Raw genomic sequence first — 19508 nt, 5'->3', positions numbered from 1 at the left:
ACTTGTGACATTTGAAAGGAAACAGGAAGTGACTCACAAAGTTCGTAAACTTCAGTTAAACAGTGCATCAGGACAACAAAGGGGAGTCATGAATCATCTTCACAAATTTCAAATCAACGTTTGAACTTAGCTTTTACCTGCAAGGTTCGATTCATGGCTCTAATTTTTTCTGTCCTTTACTTTGTGCTCTTATTCCTGACTGAGCTTATTTAATTGTTGACCCGGCAAACACATTTATTTTGGATTGTTTGGAAAAAAACCTGAAGCAATCTCATGGTTCTGGTTCTCGTGGCCTGGTTCTGAAAGACTTCGTAAACTTTAACACTCCCCAAGGCAAAAAGATGTCACCATTCCTTCGTGTGAAAATGCTTTGTTGATGTAACTTGAAAATGATTTGTAATTCGAGCTACCCTGCTCCGTTCCCCTTTAAAGAGAATATCTTGCTACTGCGAACAGTCTCTAAAATAACAGTCACGAACCTTACCTGTGATTGTGTACGGATAATAATTCCACGCCTTTTCTGTGACATAAAAGATCCTTGGAACCACTGCTCTAGCCCAACTCGGAAGCTTGCTGTAAATAAACCATGATAATTACAATGCAAAAAGGAAATACAGGCAGAATTTATTATAAGAACTGAACATTAAAAAAAAGCTTTCAAATCATTAGTACTGACAATATATATATATAACAAATAATCTGCACCTGAATATATATATAAAACATGGATAATCTGTATTTTGATAGATGAATGCTGAATAGAAAATTTGTAAAAATACCAGCATTGGGTACCATCACAAACCTCTATATAAAAAAATTCTCAGCTGAAATGAGCTGAAGTTAAATCAACCAATAATATAAACTGAAGATGATATTAAGATAAAGAAACCAGGTTCTCTGCAGGCCTCACTGAGGATCTATCTCATGTGTTAGATAGCACTAAATGGTCATTAGCAAACTCCTGCTGCTTATAGACGAAGAATGGGATTCACATCAATTTAAAAGGAAATGATCTGCCCTCCATGCTGTAATTGGCAGTTGTGAAGCAAATGGCAACAAGAATGAGATAAAAGCACGCCTGTCTCAGCAGACGGATCAGCAAAGTTAAATACATCCTACACGGAAACCTAATGAAGTTGGACTTCAATACATGTGCAAGACAGAAATCAAATTGAGTCAATAACTAAATCCGTTTCTTTTCAACTTCCTGAACTTGTATTACAAATTATAATTTGTGCTTCTTTTAATCGAGGACATAGTGCAGTGGGAATGCTGCCTAGTTTTCTACATTATTATTCATGATCAATACATTTAGAATGCATCAGTTTGACAATTCTTTTACTGGCTCTATACCAGCTGGATGATGAAATATTCAATGGTGCACTGGGGGCCAACTGACAAACTGATCAGAAGGGCAATATCAACAGTGCCATTCACAACACCTAGGGAACATAAGAAACTTACTTCATCCTCCCTGGAGGAAGTTCTGCATAGGTGCTCTTTGAACCCCCAAATTAATCAAGCAGAAAAATCATTACAAAGAAAACACCACCAGATGGAACTTCCTTCAAGGCTGTAATTAAATCACAGCATTTAATCATGTTGATAAGTCAAATCTCTCAATATGCCTTTATGCTCGTTCAACCCAATGTTTTCTCCGACATGTAATTGCTGATAAACAAGCTACATGTTCAATGGCGAGTGATACTGTTCAGGTTGAAGTATGTTTGTTTGTGGCAGACAAAGTTCTGAGCCCTGAAGGGTTATTTTTCTGTCAGCGATGTTTTATTTCCACTGGGGTGAATCTCACAGCGCTGCAGCTCAGGTGCATTGTCATCTGTTTCCAGTAGATCTTGTGCACATGGTTTCAGCTGTTTTTCTATCCCACTCCTCTACCTCCACATTGTGCCCTTATATAAGAGTTATCAATCTCAAAGCTCCAAATTACACCAATATAAATAATACAACAAAAAAGGAGGGAGGGGGGGAGAAATTACATCTTATGTTTTGATGTAAACAACGAAAATTATCTGCTTTTAGAAATGATATTAATTTTTAAAAACTTATCCTTGTTCCACTGCTTCCTCCTGCACTGTTTTGTTATTGAAAAATAGAAAAGAAAGCTTTTGTAGGTCAATGTTAAGAGCTCAAAGCTGGTGAGGGGACTGTGGTTGGAGTTGTCCTGCGGTCTTGCCTCCCTCCTGAATCTCATAGAAAACATCTCCCAGACAGTCTGGGTAAGACTGGAAAGTAGAGAAATTAAATACAGTAAAATGACAAAGAATCGTTACAGAAATCTGAACAAAGACAGTTTCTTCCCATGAGTCCTGATTCTGCTGCTTCTGCAGCTACAATTACACTAGCAGATATTAAGTGAAATTCTATGCCTGCTGATATTTATACAGAATTCAAGTTGTAAAGGGGGTGGACTGATAAAATGCAGATTTTAAAAGACAGAGTTAATCACATTGTAATGCAATTTTTTTTGATGATTGTTACTTTCACTGAACAAATCCAGATCAGTCACTCTAATCTGCAAAATATGAGTAAGGAGGAGCCCAAAGCGCTACCGTTACTTGTAATCTGTAACAAACAATGTTTAGGAATCTCAAGGGGATTTAGGTGATGGATGGTCTACATTTTGCATTTTTATATGCCAGTCTAAAGAAAGTGCAATTTGTCAGTCTTATTTTTTCGTCTTCACCAGAGCTATAAGTCATGGTAACATTGCTGACGGAGAGAAATCCAGGAGTAGCAACTAATTCACACTCATATCAAAAATATGTCTTGACCTTCAAATGTGTGGTCCTACAATACATCATAAATTAAAAGCTTTGCAGAAGTCCTTTAAGTCCCCACTTAGCCTCTATGGTACAGAGATGTTGGCCAAACCACTGTCAAATCTGAATAGGTGTGCTATTTATTGAAAGTGTTAATTAAACTTTAACTTTGTGATACAACTTTATTTTCCAATGGCGTTGTATATAGCAATAATCTGGAAATTTTAATTTAAATAGCCAGCTAGTTGGTCTCCTGCTCTGATAAACAGATAAAAAAGAATTTGCCGGTTTGCTAGTAATCTTTTTGCTACCTAGAAATAATTAGTGGTCAGCTACAAAACCAGATGGACAGAGAAAGGCAATGCAAATCTCTCACTCATTCGGATAATAGGAAATATTTAGCGTATCTAAAAGACGTATTAAAATAGAGGAAATAGTCAAAAAACGCAACAATTGAGTAACAGAACATTTCAGCTAAAAATCTGCATCAACTCCCTGATGTTGCTCACTCTTTGACAGACTATCACAGAGCATTAATGCTTCTCCATGTTTTCCTGAGAGTTGGTGATGGCCCTGCTGTACCTCGCAGGAGTTATATAATAATTCTTAACTCTCGTTACACAAGGATTTTGCATCAAATATATGTCTGTAACAGCATAAATTCTGAGCTGAATCTCAAGTATAGAGCACCCAAGAGGATCCGTTTTGCTCTGTTAAGGATGTACCAGTCAATGCTGGAATTGTGCATTTATATAGCATCCTTCAGGTAGAATCATTGAATCATAGAAACATACAGCACAGAAAGAGGCCACTTGGCCCTTCGTGTCTGCGCTGGCTCCGAAAAGAGCAATCCAACTCAATCCCGCTGGCCTGGTTTCTCTCCATAGCCCTGTAATCTTGTCCTCCCCAAATACCCATCTACTTCTCTCTTAAAAGTTGTTATTGAATTAGCTTCCACTACCCTTTCAGGTAATGCATTCCAGATCCGAACAACTCGCTGGGTGAAAATTTTTTCCTAAGCTCCCCCCTGTTTCTTTTAACAACTAACTTAAATCGGTGTCCTCGGGTTACTGACCCACATGACAGGGGAAACAGTTTTTCCCAGTTCAACCTATCAAATCCTCTCAAGATCTTGAAAAGCTCTATTAAATCCCCTCTTAATCTTCTCTGCTCGAGGGAGAATAATCCTAGTTTCGCTAACCTCTCCTCATAACTAAGATCCTTCATTCCTGGCACCATCCTGGTGAACCTCCTTTCCCCCTCTCCAATGCCCTAACATCTTTCCTAAAGTGCGGTGCCCAGAACTGAACGCAGTCTCCAACTGAGGCCTAACCAGCATTTTATAAATATTCAACATAACCTCCTGACTTTTGAATTCTATGCCCCTATTTATAAAACCTAGTATCCCGTATGTTTTTTTAACAGCTTTATCTTCCTGTCCTGCCACCTTCAGAGATTTGCTTATGTGGACCCTCAGGTCTCTCTGTTCATTTGCCCCGTTTAAGATTGTGCCATCTAGCGTATACTGCCTCTCCTCATTCTTCCTACCAAAATGCAACACTTCGCATTTTTCCACATTAAACCTCATCTGCTACTTTTCCTAGCTTAGTATTGTCTGCAAATTTGGAAATTGTTCTCCCTATATCCAGGTCCAGATCATTGATGTAGATCAGAAAGAGCAATGGTCCCAATACCGACCCCTGAGGGACACCACTACACACCTCGCTCCAGTCAGAAAAGCAACCGTTTACTACCACTCTCTGCTTTCTGTCTCCTAACAAGTTCTGGATCCATGTTTCACAGTCCCTTTAATACCGTGGGCTTCTATTTTGTTTATATGTCTCTTATGTCTTTGTCAAATGCCTTTTGAAAATCTAGATAAACTACATCTACTGCATTACCTTCATCACTCAGTCTCTTCATCAAAAAATTCTATTCGGTTTGTCCGACACGATCTGCCTTTAACAAATCCGTGTTGACTGTCCTTTATTAAACCATATTTTTCTAAGTAAGAATTTATATTGTCCCGGATTATAGTCTCCAGAAGTTTCCCTACTACTGATGTTAGGCTGATTGGCCTATAGTTCTCAGGTTTATCTTTCTGCCTCTTTTTGAACAGGTGAGTAACATTTGCAAACTTCCAGTCCTCTGGCACCACTCCAGTGTCCAAAGAGGATTGAAAGATTGTGGCCAGAGCCTCCGCTATTTCCACCCTTGCTTCCCTCAGTAACCTAGAATGCATCCATCCGGACCAGGTGACTTATCTATGTTTTGCACTGACAGCCTTTTTAATACCTCCTTTCCGTTGATTTTTATCATATCCAATTTCTGTTCACACGCCTGCGATATTGTGGCATTGGTTGCATCGTCTTCTTGTGTGAAGACAGTTGCAAAGTACTTATTTAGTACATCAGCCCTGCCCTATGCCTCAACAAGAAGATTTCCACTAGGGTCCTTAATTGGACCCAATAACCCTTTACTCTTGATATGCTTATAAAATACCCTAGGGTTCCCTTTTATGTTTCCTGCTAATCTTTTCTCGAACAAGCTCTTCACCCATCTTATTTCCCTTTTCACTTCTCCTTTGTGCTTCCTATATTGTATTTGATTATCCTGTGTATTTTGGGCCTGGTATTTGTCATAAGCCTCCCTTTGCTGTTTTATTTTAATCCCAATTTCCTTAGTCATCCAGGGAGGTTTGACTGTCCTACCTTTCCCCTCTGTGGGAATGTATTTGCTCAGTCCCTGAACTATCTCCTCCTTGAAGGCTTCCCATTGTTCGTTTGCTGTCTTACCTGCCAATCTTTCTTTTCAATCTATCTTGGCCAGGTCCTTTTTTAGCTCACTGAAATTAGCCCGCTTCCAGTTGAGGGTCTTTATCTTTGATTGATTGTTGTCCTTTTCCTTAACTATTCCAAACCTAATGATATTGTGATCACTGTTATCCAGATGCTCTCCTACTGAAACCTGCTCCGCTTGCCCCACTTCATTTCCTAGAACTAAATCTAGGAAATCTAAATCTAAATCATTGCTTCCTTCCTCGATAATGTAGGTTAATGAGTCGAAGCATTTTACAATGATAGATGTCAAGCAAGGGGGAGCAGGTGACTGTAGCAGCAATGAACTTTGCTAATAGGCCTCAGAATGTTGTCGAGTTTCATTTTGAGATGTTCATCCTATGTGAAAGGCATTATATAAGTGCAAGTAGTTATTGAGCAAAAAACTGCAGGAAATTCAGATGAAAGTATACTGCCTCTTATTAGCCTAGGGAAAAAGTAACAACTTTAGCATTCTCTTTTGCTCCTGCTGTTACTCTCCAGGTGACGACTTTATTGTTGAATTAAATCTGACGATACTAAAGATGTATGGCATGCAATGAAGATAATTATAACAGTGCAACATTTGGAGCATGATGCTTGCTTGAGGGGTAAAGTCCTACTGCCGGAATGGAAGTATCACTTTCACAATCACATTTTATCGGTGGGATGCTTTATCTTTTCTTAGCAGCAGGTTAGAGATATAGAAGCTTTGTATTCATTCGAAATGTCAGTTCCCCTCAGCGAGACCTTTTTTTTTCCCTTCTGCATCAGCAGTTTTCCTGAAACGAATTACAGTCTCTCTCTCTGTGCCATATATCTGGGGCAGCTCCGCCATCCTGCTACGTCAACATCCTTAGGCTTACAGCAAACTCAGACAATCTAACATGGGGGAACTAAAGGTAGTAGACGCATCAGGATTAAACAACATTGTTTTTTAATACAAGTTCAGAGAAGAGATAAAAAGTGTTCAGGTTCATTCTGCGCCTGTATTTATTTAAGGCCTGATTCAATATATTTTTCTTGCCCACTTTAACTTCCTGGTTTTGTCTATGCTGTATGACATTCATCTGGTGCACGCCAGTAAATAAATCACCAGTAAAAAAAAATGGCCTGAAACCGATTGAACTTTTCAATACACTCTATAAATAGAATGTAAGAAGATAGAACAAGAAGGGTCATTCAGCTCACTGAGCATTTAGTTCCAGATTAAGAACGTGTAGAAACTATCTTTATCAATAAAAAAAAACCTTTTTTTTATATCCGAAGACAAGTGAGACAACAATGGAGGTAGACACTGAGCTTGTAAAGGTGTAAGCGAACTTCAAAAACTGACAGGTAGCCATTTACAGTGCTGTGCTGGCAGGTTTCCTACAGTAGGAGATCACTATTTGCGACTTAACCCACGGAATTGTACGTAACATGTGGAAGAGGAGATTGGACTGGAGCTGTGGTCAGAGCTATTCCCACCAGTTCTCAATTCTTATTTCCAGTCTCTTACTAGCACCATGTACTTGACTCCTCACATTTAAAATATAGATTTGACTTTGACTGAAAGCTTCAAATGTCGAGTGGGAGAAACAAGGATCATAAGGCACAAAACGTATTATTATGCACTCTCCAATCCAATTTAGTTTTTGTACCAAACCTAAACAGAAATTGATTTTTTAGGACTCTAATTTACATATCTTAAAGTTATTCTGATCTACAGCATTGCTGTCTGCATTTACCTGTTCAGGTAAACCCTCTTCTCTGTGTACTGGCCTTTGCCGTGAATGGGATCTTCATAAGGTTCATTCTGTACCACCTCCACACCTTCTCCTCTGTCACTCTGCTCATGGCTGTGCTTGCTGATCATGTACAGCTGTCCAATTCTGTACTGCAAAGAAAACAGAAAAAAAAAATATTGAACCAACAAAATGATTTAATAATGGATAGAGGGCAAGTTACAGAAAACACGCAATATTCAAGGATAAAGAGGAACTTGATTTAATCAAAGATGCAACAACTTACTCTCTCCCTCTGATGTTTCACATCAGACTTAGTCTTGTTATTTTATTTATCTTATTGGCAACACTGGAAAACAAAGTGAGTTGAGGTAGTGTAGAGAAGACTGACACTACAGCATTCATAAGGAGAGAGGATCACTAGTATAGGCAAGAGAGAGCTGATGGGCATACATAGTATTGGATACTAAGCTGGGACACTATGTGACCAGAGGAAATTAGCAGTTTTTGCTTGAATATTCTCAATAATGCATGTTTAGCTTAATCCAAAAATGCTTTGAGTTAGAATGGTAATGGCAACTATTATTTCTTTATTATTATTAGAAGAATTATCACTGTACGTCTTACTGTCAAGGTCCATTTGTCACAGAAAAAAACCAAAGAAGACTCTTGGAGAATCAAAGTGTGTTTTTCATGCTACCTGTGTACATTTAGGGATTTAAAAAAAACCACTAGGAATGTTAGTGCCAAGGGTTCAATTGCAGGATTCTCAAACTTCAGAACCTGTCAGTGGAATTTTACCGAACGTGAGGTTATTTATGTGCCCTGTTACTATGGTAATAAAATGCCTGTTGCACTGCCCCTGCAGGAGGCGCGGTCAGGTCATCAGTTTGTTAGGAGTGTATTTCAAGCTGACAATCCACAGTTTCTGACGTAAGACCCTGAAGCAGAGTGACAGTGTGCCAAGAAAATATATTAGAAACAGATTCAGGTGTCAATGAACCCCATAGATTCGACGTAAAACAAATGTCAAGGGTTTCAGTAGTACTTTTCAATGTTTTTCATAGGTATTTCAGGATGCCTTCAAGATCAATCTTAATGTTCCACAGAAATTCCCGATGCTGTACATTCCCTTCTTCACATGAAATAGTGAAGTTAGCCAATCTATTCTCACCAAATTACTGATGTGCAATATACACTCAGGGAGAATAAAGGATGATAGTGTCAGTCTGGCTCAATTGGTAGTTCTCTTAATTTTTTGTCAGAAGGTTGCAAATCCAAGCCTAATGCCAGGATTCGAACTCATGCAAGGTTTTGTAAAGCTACGTTTTGTAAAGTGCCTTGATCACGTCAAATTGTCTATAAGTACTCCGCAGGTAATCACTGTCAGTGTCAGTAGTGACAAGAAGTTTGTGCATTGTTGGAGATGCCAATCTGCAGGGGAAACGGTGACCCAAAGTCATGCGAGGATTATTATTATTATATCTGGTGGATGTTAAAAGTCACAAAGCACTATTTGGAAAAAGAACAAGGAATTCTCCCAGAGGCCTGACCAATATTGTGGGGATCAGCAGATGTTACCTACCACACAGCACCAATGGCCTGGCACAGCTAAAACTCCTTTCGCTACAGATAACATTCCTTTGCCTTGCTAAACAAAGTTGGGTTAAAACAATACAGTACTTTTCAAAGTTCTTGTTCATTTAAGGCAGCACGTAAATTCCTTTGCACCAATTTCATAAATAAAATAGTGAGATAACCATTTTAAGTGCTTACAGGCTTCAATTTTTTGATTTCACAGAAAAATAACATGTTCAAAGGCATTGATGTGGTTGCAAAAGAATTTCTGCCAAAGTGTACAGTGTAGAATCTACTCTATTAAATCTGGCTTGCATGAAAGTATGAGGTGAGGTACCATGGAGACACTCAATGTGTACTGGTGTTTTCTGCCACCAGAGCAATGGGAATTGGGCTCACATGCCCACACCACTGAGCTCCTAGCTTCCACAGGGAAAACTGAGGGATAAGTGGATGGAAATAGATCGGCAAGCTGCTCTGGTGCATATTCGACGATTATGTTACAACAGTTACAACAGTACAGATAAAGGTCCAAGAATACTCTGGTAGTGGGTGGTGTACAGTGTGGGGGAAACAACCAGCGAAAGAAAAAAAAACAGCATTATTAAAACAGATAGACACATGGTTAAAAAGGCCAACGAATAAATATGAAACTGATTATTATGGGCCTAAACAACTTGGAAAATAACTGCAAACATGGCAATAGTCTCCTGTAAAATGAGTCACAAATAAATAATTTCAACTGATTCTAAATAGAGAATTGTTATTTTTTGAGAATGGTTTCCGTCTTTCACTCCACTCCATGACTAAAGATGTTGGTTTATTTTAAGGCATGGAGAGGTAGAACATAAATTCTCAGATTGGTACATTCCCTCAGACTAAATGAAGAAGCACCATTTTGTCATATTTCAAAATAATATTGATACAGGCCAAGCAATTATATTCAACAACAAAAACAGAAGTCGCTGGGAACACTCAGCAGGTCAGGCAACACCTATGGAGAAAGGAAAGTGAGTCAATGTTTCGGGTCCACGACCCTTCGTCAGAACTGGGGCACGTTGGGAGGGAGAGGCTTTCAAGGGCTAACAGAGAGCGGAGAGACAGTGCAAGGAAGACAAAGGAGAAAATGGGGTAGTGGGCAGTGGATGATGGGTTAAAGAGGTGTTAATGATGCAAAACAAAGGGGAGGGGGGAAGATTACAACCAAGCAGGGGAATGGAGGTGTCAATAATATAATAATAATAATAATAATAATCCTTGCATTTGATATAGCGCTTTTCACGTCGGGAGGACGTCCCAAAGCGCTTCACAGAACACACTGTAAAATGAATTGACTGTATATTTGTGGGCGAACGCGGCAGCCAATTGCGCACAGCAATGTCCCACAAACAGTCGTTGATTGAAAATGACCAATTTATTATTGTTTTTGGTTTTTGGAGGGATTATTATTAGGCTCTGTGTGGAGTAAGGAAACTTGCCCAAGGTTTCGCCCTCTGCCTGGAATGCAATACACCAATAATGCAAAACAAAGGGATGGGTGGGGTGGGGGGGGAATACAACAAAATAAGCAGACCAGAGAGAGAAAAGGTGTGTCTGGGACCCAGATGATGTGGGTAATGGTCACAAAAGAGGGGGAAGGTGAGCTGTTATGGTCTGAAACTGTTGAAATCAATATTGAGCCCAGAGCGCTGTAAGGTCCCCAGCAGAAGGGAGGGGAGGGAAAGATGTGCTTAGTGGTTGGATCACGAAACATGATTTGCGTTTTGCAAGCAATTATATTGTTGTCTACTCCTTTGATCCAGGGATTTACAAGTGGAAGGGAAATGTCTTATTAAGAAAGAGCAGGGAAAGGATAAAATAATCCTTATTGAAATGCAGTCTTATTCCAAAACATGTTTGCAAGTCACTGTTGAAATCTGTAACAAATGTCTGCCGAGAATAAATGGAGGATTTATAACCAAATACTTAAGTACTCGAAGCTTTACTCCACAGCAAACAGAGGTTTCCATAGTGATCAATAGCTAACTTGACACATACTGCTTCGTGCAGAAGGACTGCAAAGCTACAAAGCCTTTTTCTCAACACTAATGTTTGATTATCATCTCTTGACTTTTTAGTTCATTTAAGTCGAAGGGTCAAACTTTTTATTTTCCGGTCCAAGAAAGTCATTTCTTGGGTTGAGCTATTGGTTCAGTATAGCAGTGAAGATGGTTTGAAATACTTCAATTATTCCTAGAGGGCTGGGTATAGCTTCTTTTATAATGTACAGTTTATTGAACGTGCATAATTGACAGCAGGTCAATTCCAGCAAATTCACTTAATTGATTATTATATTGATAATATTTAATCATGTTCAGTACTATTGATATACTAATTATTTCAATATTCCACCTGTCTTATGAACAGTATCATTTTATATTATGTTCACTATTTAACAAGCTGATGCTTTTTACATTTGGCATTTGCTGAGAAAACATGAACCTCTCTCTAACAGATGGTGCTATGAAGTCAACATTTCAACAGCTTGTTTCCTTCTTGTAAGAACTGATAAAATTACAGAATGAGTAAAGGTCATTGAGCCAACTTCTAACAGATCCCTGGAATTAATCCTGAACAGTCATCAGATCCTTTTTTTAAACAAATTGTACAAAAAATACTCAGGTATCATCATGATATTAAGTTCCTCTGCCATTCTGGACAGATTTATGTATGGCCAAACCTTTCTTGGCATAAATCCTTTCGATGAGTTCTCCTCTTTTGTTGGCAACCTAGCGAATTACTGAACCCAACAAGAGTGCAAATATAATACTTTGGATAGAAACTGATTTGAATTTGCAATCCTCTGTGGAACCACTTTTTAAATAATTGATTAAAAGCATAAATATCTCGGTCACATTTGACTCCAAAAGATGCAGTTTAGTACTTTAATAATTAATTTCAGCCTGTTTTGCTGCTTCAGATCCTGGTTCACTGCATACGGTTGCTAAATTAGGGCAGGAATTAAGGAACAAGTCTCTTTCATCGGCATTCTGTTAAAAAAGTTAATCCCAAGCACAGAATAGTGATGAACTCTAATATCCTTGTTTCCGTTTATATCTGCTTTTGTTATTACATATTTTGATTGTTGTTGAATAAATAGAGAACACTGATAACATCATTAGGGAAACTAATGGTTCTTCGGATCTGGGAGTTGAAACTGGGTAAAGGAAACAGGGGAAGTGACTGTCTATAATAAATAATAATAATCCTTGCATTTAACATAGCGCTTTTCACGTCTTCTAGACATCTCAGAGCGCTTCACAGAATATACTGTGAAGTGAATTGACTGCATATTTTATGGGCAAAATGTGGCAACCAATTGCGCACTGCAGTGTCCCACAAACAGTCGTGAATTGAGTGACCAAATTATTCTTGTTCTTCTTTCTTGAGGGATTATTATCAGGCGTGTGGAGTAAGGGAACTTGCCCAAGGGTTGGCCCTGCCGAGAATCAAACCCAGGTCTCTCACTTCTGAAGCGAGTGCTCTAACCACCGAGCTAAAGGACTCCTACTGTCTATTCACGTTAGTTCTGCTCTCCCACATGGTCACCCTCAATAACTCCTTCAAGCCATGTTCCCAAAATGTCATCCACACTGATTGGTTAAGCAAAACAAATTTGGATTCAGCAACTTTAACTGAAAAAAAATCATAATTGTAAAAGTCATTGCATGCAGTTCTAATACAGTTCTACGGGTCTAATCCAATCTGGAGTTAACAAGACAGACGTCAATGTTTCCTCTTTCACGTTGAGTCGTGTGGTTATATAACATGTTGAGGCATCAGCTTCCTGTGCCAGAGTGAGAGGAAGCAAGTTGCAGTCCATGATTCCCTATAGGGGATGTTTCTGATCTCAGCTACACCATGTGGGGAGGGGAAGGAGCGAGGGTAAAAAAACGAGAGGAGAAGGTATACATGGAGCTGAGAAGAGGCCAAACAGGATGCGAGTGTAAAATCAGAGAATAACCCCGAGGCACTTTTTCACACCTCCCACCAGATGTATTAAGTAGCATTGATATGGAAGCGGAGGTTTCTTCAATCCGTCGGTGGCGACATGAATAGCACAGAAAGGCACAAAAAAAGGGTAGAAACATAAATACACTACTATAAGTGGACAAAAATGCAGGTGGCTATTAAATCACAGTGAAGCCTTTGACTCAAGCAGCTCATTCAGAGGAGGTCAAAGATACAAAATACGGCATCTGTACAATGCAAAATGTTTACACGCTGAAGAGACACTGTTGCAAAATATATATAATCGATGTTGGTTTAGTACAACTGAGGAACATTGTTATGGAATGTAGTACATTTGTGTAATTGATGAACTTATCGCTCAGTGTGGGTTACTTGTTCCTTTTATGTAACTTTCAGCACTGCAATCCGTTATAGAGATTAAACAATTTAACAAGAGATATCAAGCATAACATAACAAACGATCTAACCGTTTTTCTGCTGGCTGTAAGTCTGTCCATATACACAAGGTATTACCCTCGGTAACGTTGCCTAGAAGTAATATGAACTGGTAAGATGTCCCTTGTTTTGCATTTTTCTCCCCCTCCATCCCAATTATCTACCTTCCTCTGCTGTAGGCTCTGGCCTCATGCTGAGCTATAATTTCTTGGAGGCTAAAAAGGTAATTGAAGTAAACTTTCTTCATGTGCCAGGCTGACAGTAAGCATCGGCGAGTTATTTGATAATAGGAGGATCGAAGTTGTGGCTCTTTTTGACCTTACTTGATGTTTTCTCCTACAAACAAACACTTTCGAGTAGGGGTTACTCGATAATGATTGGGGTTGGAACCCAAGTTGACCGGTGCAATGAGCTGTGTTGGAATCCTGCCGAGAAGTTGACAGAAAAGGCAGTTGGATGCTCATCTTTTTTGTATTGAGGTAAATTATTCTGTTTTGCTAACGCTAACAAATTCTGTGCTTGGCTTTTATAGAGGGATTTCCTATTATAATGATCTGCTCTTTATTTAGCCCATTCTGAATGTGGGGCTTTGAGCTGGCTTCATTTGTTACACACGAAAAGCTATGTCAACATCGAGCTACGTCAACCACCTCAGGTGTGTTGACACAATCAGAATGGATTTAGTGGGTACACATTGGGAATTTTGCACTGCATTTGCACCATTGTGATCATAAATAAAGTGTAATTCTCCAACCATAACTAGGGCAAAAGTCTAACATTGTGATGGGCCCAAATTAACACATGTAGTTAATAATAATATTATTAATAATAATATTATTATTATTAGTTGATGTGACAGGATTGTTGAAGCACCCTGGGGTTAATGACTGTATCTCTTCTGATGTTAACTCAGCTACATCTCAGTGTTGTGCTTAATAACACTCCTCCCAGCTATTTTTACCAGGATACCATCAGCACTCAACATTCAAACGTTATTCACACGGAAAAAGAATCAATGGAAATGGACAGTTCTGGCAGAAACAAAAAGATTGTGAAATTAACAATTCTGCGGGTATCACTCCTCTCTGCCATTATGTGGGTAGTACAGTTTCTTCACTGCAGCTATCATTCACAATGATTTTATGCTTTATTGTTATTATTGTGAATTTCAATGCACAGACTTAATGTCCACACACAGCTTCTTCTATATTTCTTCAATGAAACTATCTTAATGTTTATATTCTGACCTTTAGGAATAGCTTTCAGATTGGCCTTTCATAATACTTTTCAGGTTTCAGTTCAGCAACCTGCACATCTCAAGTGAGACAATAGGAGCCCGGAGGAAGAAGAAAAAGGTAAGAGTAAGTAAAAGTTTTGAAAGTTGTTTTGAGGACAGTAAAATTGTGGAAAAATACATTAGGTTGTGTAAAACAAAATAAGGAAACAGAGAATCAGAAAAAAGAAACCGTGAGAAAATCCCACGCGATTTCTTTTTGCAGTAACCAACTGTAATCAGATTCTGAATCTCTTGAATATTTCTCATGGAAATCTGTTATAACATTTCCCTGGAGTACAATGTGAATAATAACTAGACTCTAATAAAATTCATTTGAAATTTGTGTTAATTACATCTGCCTGTTTTGTAAAGAAGGAATTAAAGCTCGGTAATTAATCATTCAGCCTGTCAATACTATACCACCATTTTTTTGCTTAAGTTAAAAACAATGTCATTAATTCCATGACCCTTAGAACTATCAGCAAATGATTCCTATCAAACATGTACTCCAGGCAGCCACTATGACCCGAGAACTCCAGTTGCTGCTTGACATTATAACCACTCAGAACAGTTCATCTTTTAAATTTTCTAGTATTTGAATCACATCTCCACAACAAAATTGCAAATGACACTGGTAAGCCATTATTTCAACTGAGTCCATGTAGGCTGAACGTTGAGGGAAGAGCCCGAATTATATAGCAGCCCTGTGATAAAATGGCTGATTTTTCTTCAATTGAGTCAATAATACAAGTTTCCTTTGACAAATGTGAGAAATCTATTCCACACAAAGTCAGGGTCCTGGATAACAAAATATAAAGCTTTCTTGAGGGGTGTCATGAATAGAATGAAATGCTGAAATGTCCTTTTCAGGATGCCTTTACCTTTGATACTCAAAGTATATCTTAACTTCCACTTATATTGTTATCATTGGTTGGCAGCAAATGTGCTAACTCAAAAAAAAAAAGTATAACCAACCAGCAGACACACAGCTTTCCAACCTGATGGTCTAAAGGTTGTGCGTAAAGATACATAAACCTTTCCATCAGCGTTCAGATCTTTATGTGTTTATTTCCATCTGCCCACAAACGTGTTCTCGTTCAGGAGGATTACCTTACTAAGACAAGTCATGTGATATCGATGCGTGACAAGTTCGACAGCTAAATGAAGACCCCACCAAGACTATTACAATTTAATCCAGGCCAGACTTGTGACTATTACTCCTGACCTCCGAGGGAGTCACAAGCACTTTCCCACGTGTTGGGCCATCAAAGGACCAGTCAAACTAGTCTGTGGTTGCACTCCATCTAGTGGCTGGTTCCCATCAACATAGGCATGGGAGAACATTGGTTGATCTCGGATGTTGGTGTGATGCATAAAGAGACCGAAAGAGAGCAGGGGAAAAATGATTGATGCATCGTGCCACTACGTGAAGGCCCCTGCCAATAGCAATACAAGCAGATATATCTACTCTGGTAAAAGCATTTACCATGATAATAATCTGTGCGTTTCACATAATGCTTTTTATCACATCATCGAGATGTTTCAAAGCACTTCGCGGTGAGAAAGAGAAAACGGGGTGCATGAAGCAGGCCAGAGTTAAGTAGGAGGAATAGCAGGAGGTGTAGGGGAATAAGGGCAAGAGATCACAGAGGTGCAGTGGGGCAAGGCTGTGAAGCCACTTAAAGATGAGGATGTAGATTTTAAAGGTGATGCACTTGGGGATGGGAGGGGAGATAATATATAACAATAATAAAGGGCGTTATATTATATTTTTATCATAAAATGTATTCCTTAGTTATTGCAATTATCACATTGGCAAAGATAAATTAATCAGGATATTTTATTTTAATTAAAATGGTGTTGTTTGTTTCATTTACTTGTGTGAGGTTTTGATATTACAATAATAATGCTTCCTGGCATATGAGTTACTTTATTATTATTTGTGCTTGCTTCAGTGTTATAATGTGTAAGCTGAAACCTTAAAATCTAGCAACCCAGAAGAGGTTTCTTTCCTTAGATGAGTTTGAAGCCTAAGGTTTAATTCAAAACAAAGAAAACTAGCATTAACATGGGCATGTTGTTCCTACACTGTATTGGGAGATTAAATTACACATCAAATTTGGAGTACGATAAAGGAGTAGGCATTTGAATATAAATCTTTCTGAAGATTGTAGGCACAGACCATTTAATAGCATATTTCAGACATGCACTTTATATTTATATTTAAAGTGTTATTAGGTGAACTGCGGTTCATCCTTAATGGAATTTTACAACATTCTTGACGGATGACTCTGCTGGCTTTATTAAATTTTCCGTTTCTCTCCTGGGATTTTAATGTCCACTGATGGTGTAGAATTATGGAAACAAATTTGGGAACCTTGTATAAACAACGTTGATGCTCGTTTGGATAAGAATGTCAATGAAGAGCTCGCCGCCCGATTGTGCCAATAGTAGTATGTGTTCCTCTGACAGCACTGACGTCCACTGAATGTGATACATGGAGCTCAGTGTATAGCTGTCAGTGAATTTGCAAGGCAGCAAATCTAATTGAAAGGTTCAGATGCCATCAGAAACCAAGCTGGGAGAGTTTGAGGAGTTCATGTGCATCAGTTGAACCCCTGACTGAAATCATCTTGTGGATAAATGACACTGTGAACCTGAATTCTACATTGAATGCTACTTGACAACACTTGGAAAACACAACAGGAGAAGTGCAGATGGTTTTACTGTAACAGTAAATTTCTTGTTTGGTGCAATATCACCATTCTTTTAAAGAGGTATTGTCTTCATGTAAAGTTTTTCTAGGCAGATCTAATTAATGAGACAAGAGGGAATTAATCAAACAATGCCATGGTGATCACTTTGATGTAGTACCTTACCATATGAAAACCATTTAACTTAAACCCTACACTACTTGTTACCAGGTCACTTCCTTCCAATGCTGCAGTACATAGCATGCAAGACCTGCTCTTTGTGAGCAAGAACCCAAACTTAGCAAGACACTTCAATTTCCAGCAGGCAGTACTAATATTTTGTACACTACATTGTTCAGACCTGAGCTAGAACTTGTGAGATGCAATTTTCACGCCATTATTGTTGTTTTGCCCTTTGTATGAACATGATTGATTGCGCTATTGAATTTTAGCCCTTATTCTTGCAACCGTCAAAATCATTGATCAAGAATCAGGCATGTTCTCTCCAAACCCCAGAGATGCCATGACACCATTAAACACATCACAGTAACTCTACTTATACCTTTTAACATCTCTGAATTAATTTATTGTTCCCGAACCAATGCCAACTTCACTTATAACTGATGCATAATTGACTTGATAAGCACAATGGATATTGTATGTAACAAGTGCCTGTCTGATTTCTAATGGTAATTATAGTAAAAACAATAATACTTTGATAATGCATTTGATGTAGTACCTTACCATATGAAAACCATTTAATTTAAACCCTACACTACTTGTTACCAGGTCACTTCCTTCCAATGCTGCAGTACATAGCGTGCAAGACCTGCTCTTTGTGAGCAAGAACCCAAACTTAGCAAGACACATCCCCTCATAGCACAAAAGAGACAAAAAACTTCAGCATATGTGGACAAACCCACATCCGTCTGACCACATATTATGTCTCAATGTCCTGTGGCACCACTCTCTTAACACAATTCATATAGAGCGATGGGGGAGTGGAGTCACTATTTGATAACCTAAATACTAAAACTTGATCAGTCTGTTGATTAATTAATCTGGTCTAAAATTACCATAACATCTCAAGTAGGTCCAGAGGTTCACTCAGAATTCTGCTTTAATATCAGAAGCTTGTGCATTCTAATGCAAAGTGCACTAGAATGAAATGAATGTTTCATGTTTTTGCAATCCTATTTCCTTAAAAGAGAAGGAAGTGGAGAGCAAGAAACCTCAGAACAAAATATTGTTTATGTATCTATTATTTATCAAAGATATTTTATAGCTGGTGGCAGATATCTTTGTTACAGTTATTCATTTCCCTCCCATGGAAACCTGAAATGTCATACCTCTACTTGTACCTGGTGCTGTTCCATTGACACGTTATAGGCACAGCTTGCACATGTCCAGAGTGATTCTAATTAAGTCTTGGGGGCCTAGAGTATACAGCGCTGCTTCAGTTTAACCAGCAAAAAAACACTTAGCTTGCCATTGTAAGCAATGTCTGGCAAACTCCCAGCTGCCTGTTCAGGTAGGATCGCAGGGAGTTGGTTGTGATAAATGCGTAATAACTTGTGGTAAACATGTTTTGTAACCGCTGTTTGGCAATTCAGGTGCTCCTGCAGTTTCCTGTAATTACGCAACAATGATGTATAGACACTATTCAGAAGTTAAGTTTTGTTCCAATTAAGTAATTCCTTTATTAACCTGGTTGCTAAATGGGAGCCATTTGATCAGGAAAGTTGAGTGTAGCTTTGCTATTACAGCACTATGTACTCGGTCAGTACTGAACTTTGATATCTCCTGACCTGCAGCCAGACGGAAAAGGATATATGACTGCAGGATTTCCTATGGAGCTGTTTCCTTGCTGCTGGTCCCATAGTTAACTTCAGTGGAAAAGCTTATTGATGACAAGGGAGGCCTAAAATAACAATATTCTACAGGATGGGCAAGAACATTAAAATCGCAAATACCTCCTAGGAGCAAGGAGCTTTTCAAATAATTTTTGTCCCATTGTTTAGCTAGGAAAATGGAGGTATACATTATACCAAAAACAGTGACCCACCTCCCCCAGACACATACACATTTATTCCATATATTAAACAGGATATTTTCGTGTATTGCACATGGCGATGTATCAGGGTCTGTTTTTCCAGAGAGACGCAGCAACCATGGAGTTGTGCAGAAAGCTA

At 38.7% G+C, this 19508-nt stretch overlaps 1 protein-coding gene across 2 annotated transcripts in view; it reads right to left on the bottom strand.

The window, feature by feature from the left end:
* Nucleotides 1-19508, bottom strand: part of LOC103175612 (phosphatidylinositol transfer protein cytoplasmic 1) — a 69776-nt gene that overhangs the window by 30585 nt on the left and 19683 nt on the right. For both annotated transcript variants that reach the window (XM_007888729.2, XM_042342466.1), the window contains exons 2-3: nt 7327-7475; nt 485-573 (exon numbers count right to left, since the gene is read on the bottom strand). In XM_007888729.2, the coding sequence (XP_007886920.1) occupies nt 485-573; nt 7327-7475 (238 nt within the window). The remainder of the gene's footprint in view (nt 1-484; nt 574-7326; nt 7476-19508) is intronic.

Source organism: Callorhinchus milii, unplaced genomic scaffold, assembly GCF_018977255.1.
Source record: "Callorhinchus milii isolate IMCB2004 unplaced genomic scaffold, IMCB_Cmil_1.0 Scaffold20, whole genome shotgun sequence".
NCBI classification, from domain to species: Eukaryota; Metazoa; Chordata; class Chondrichthyes; order Chimaeriformes; family Callorhinchidae; genus Callorhinchus; species Callorhinchus milii.
The sequence above is the reverse complement of the archived record's forward strand: the minus strand, read 5'-3'. Positions and strand labels throughout refer to the sequence as shown.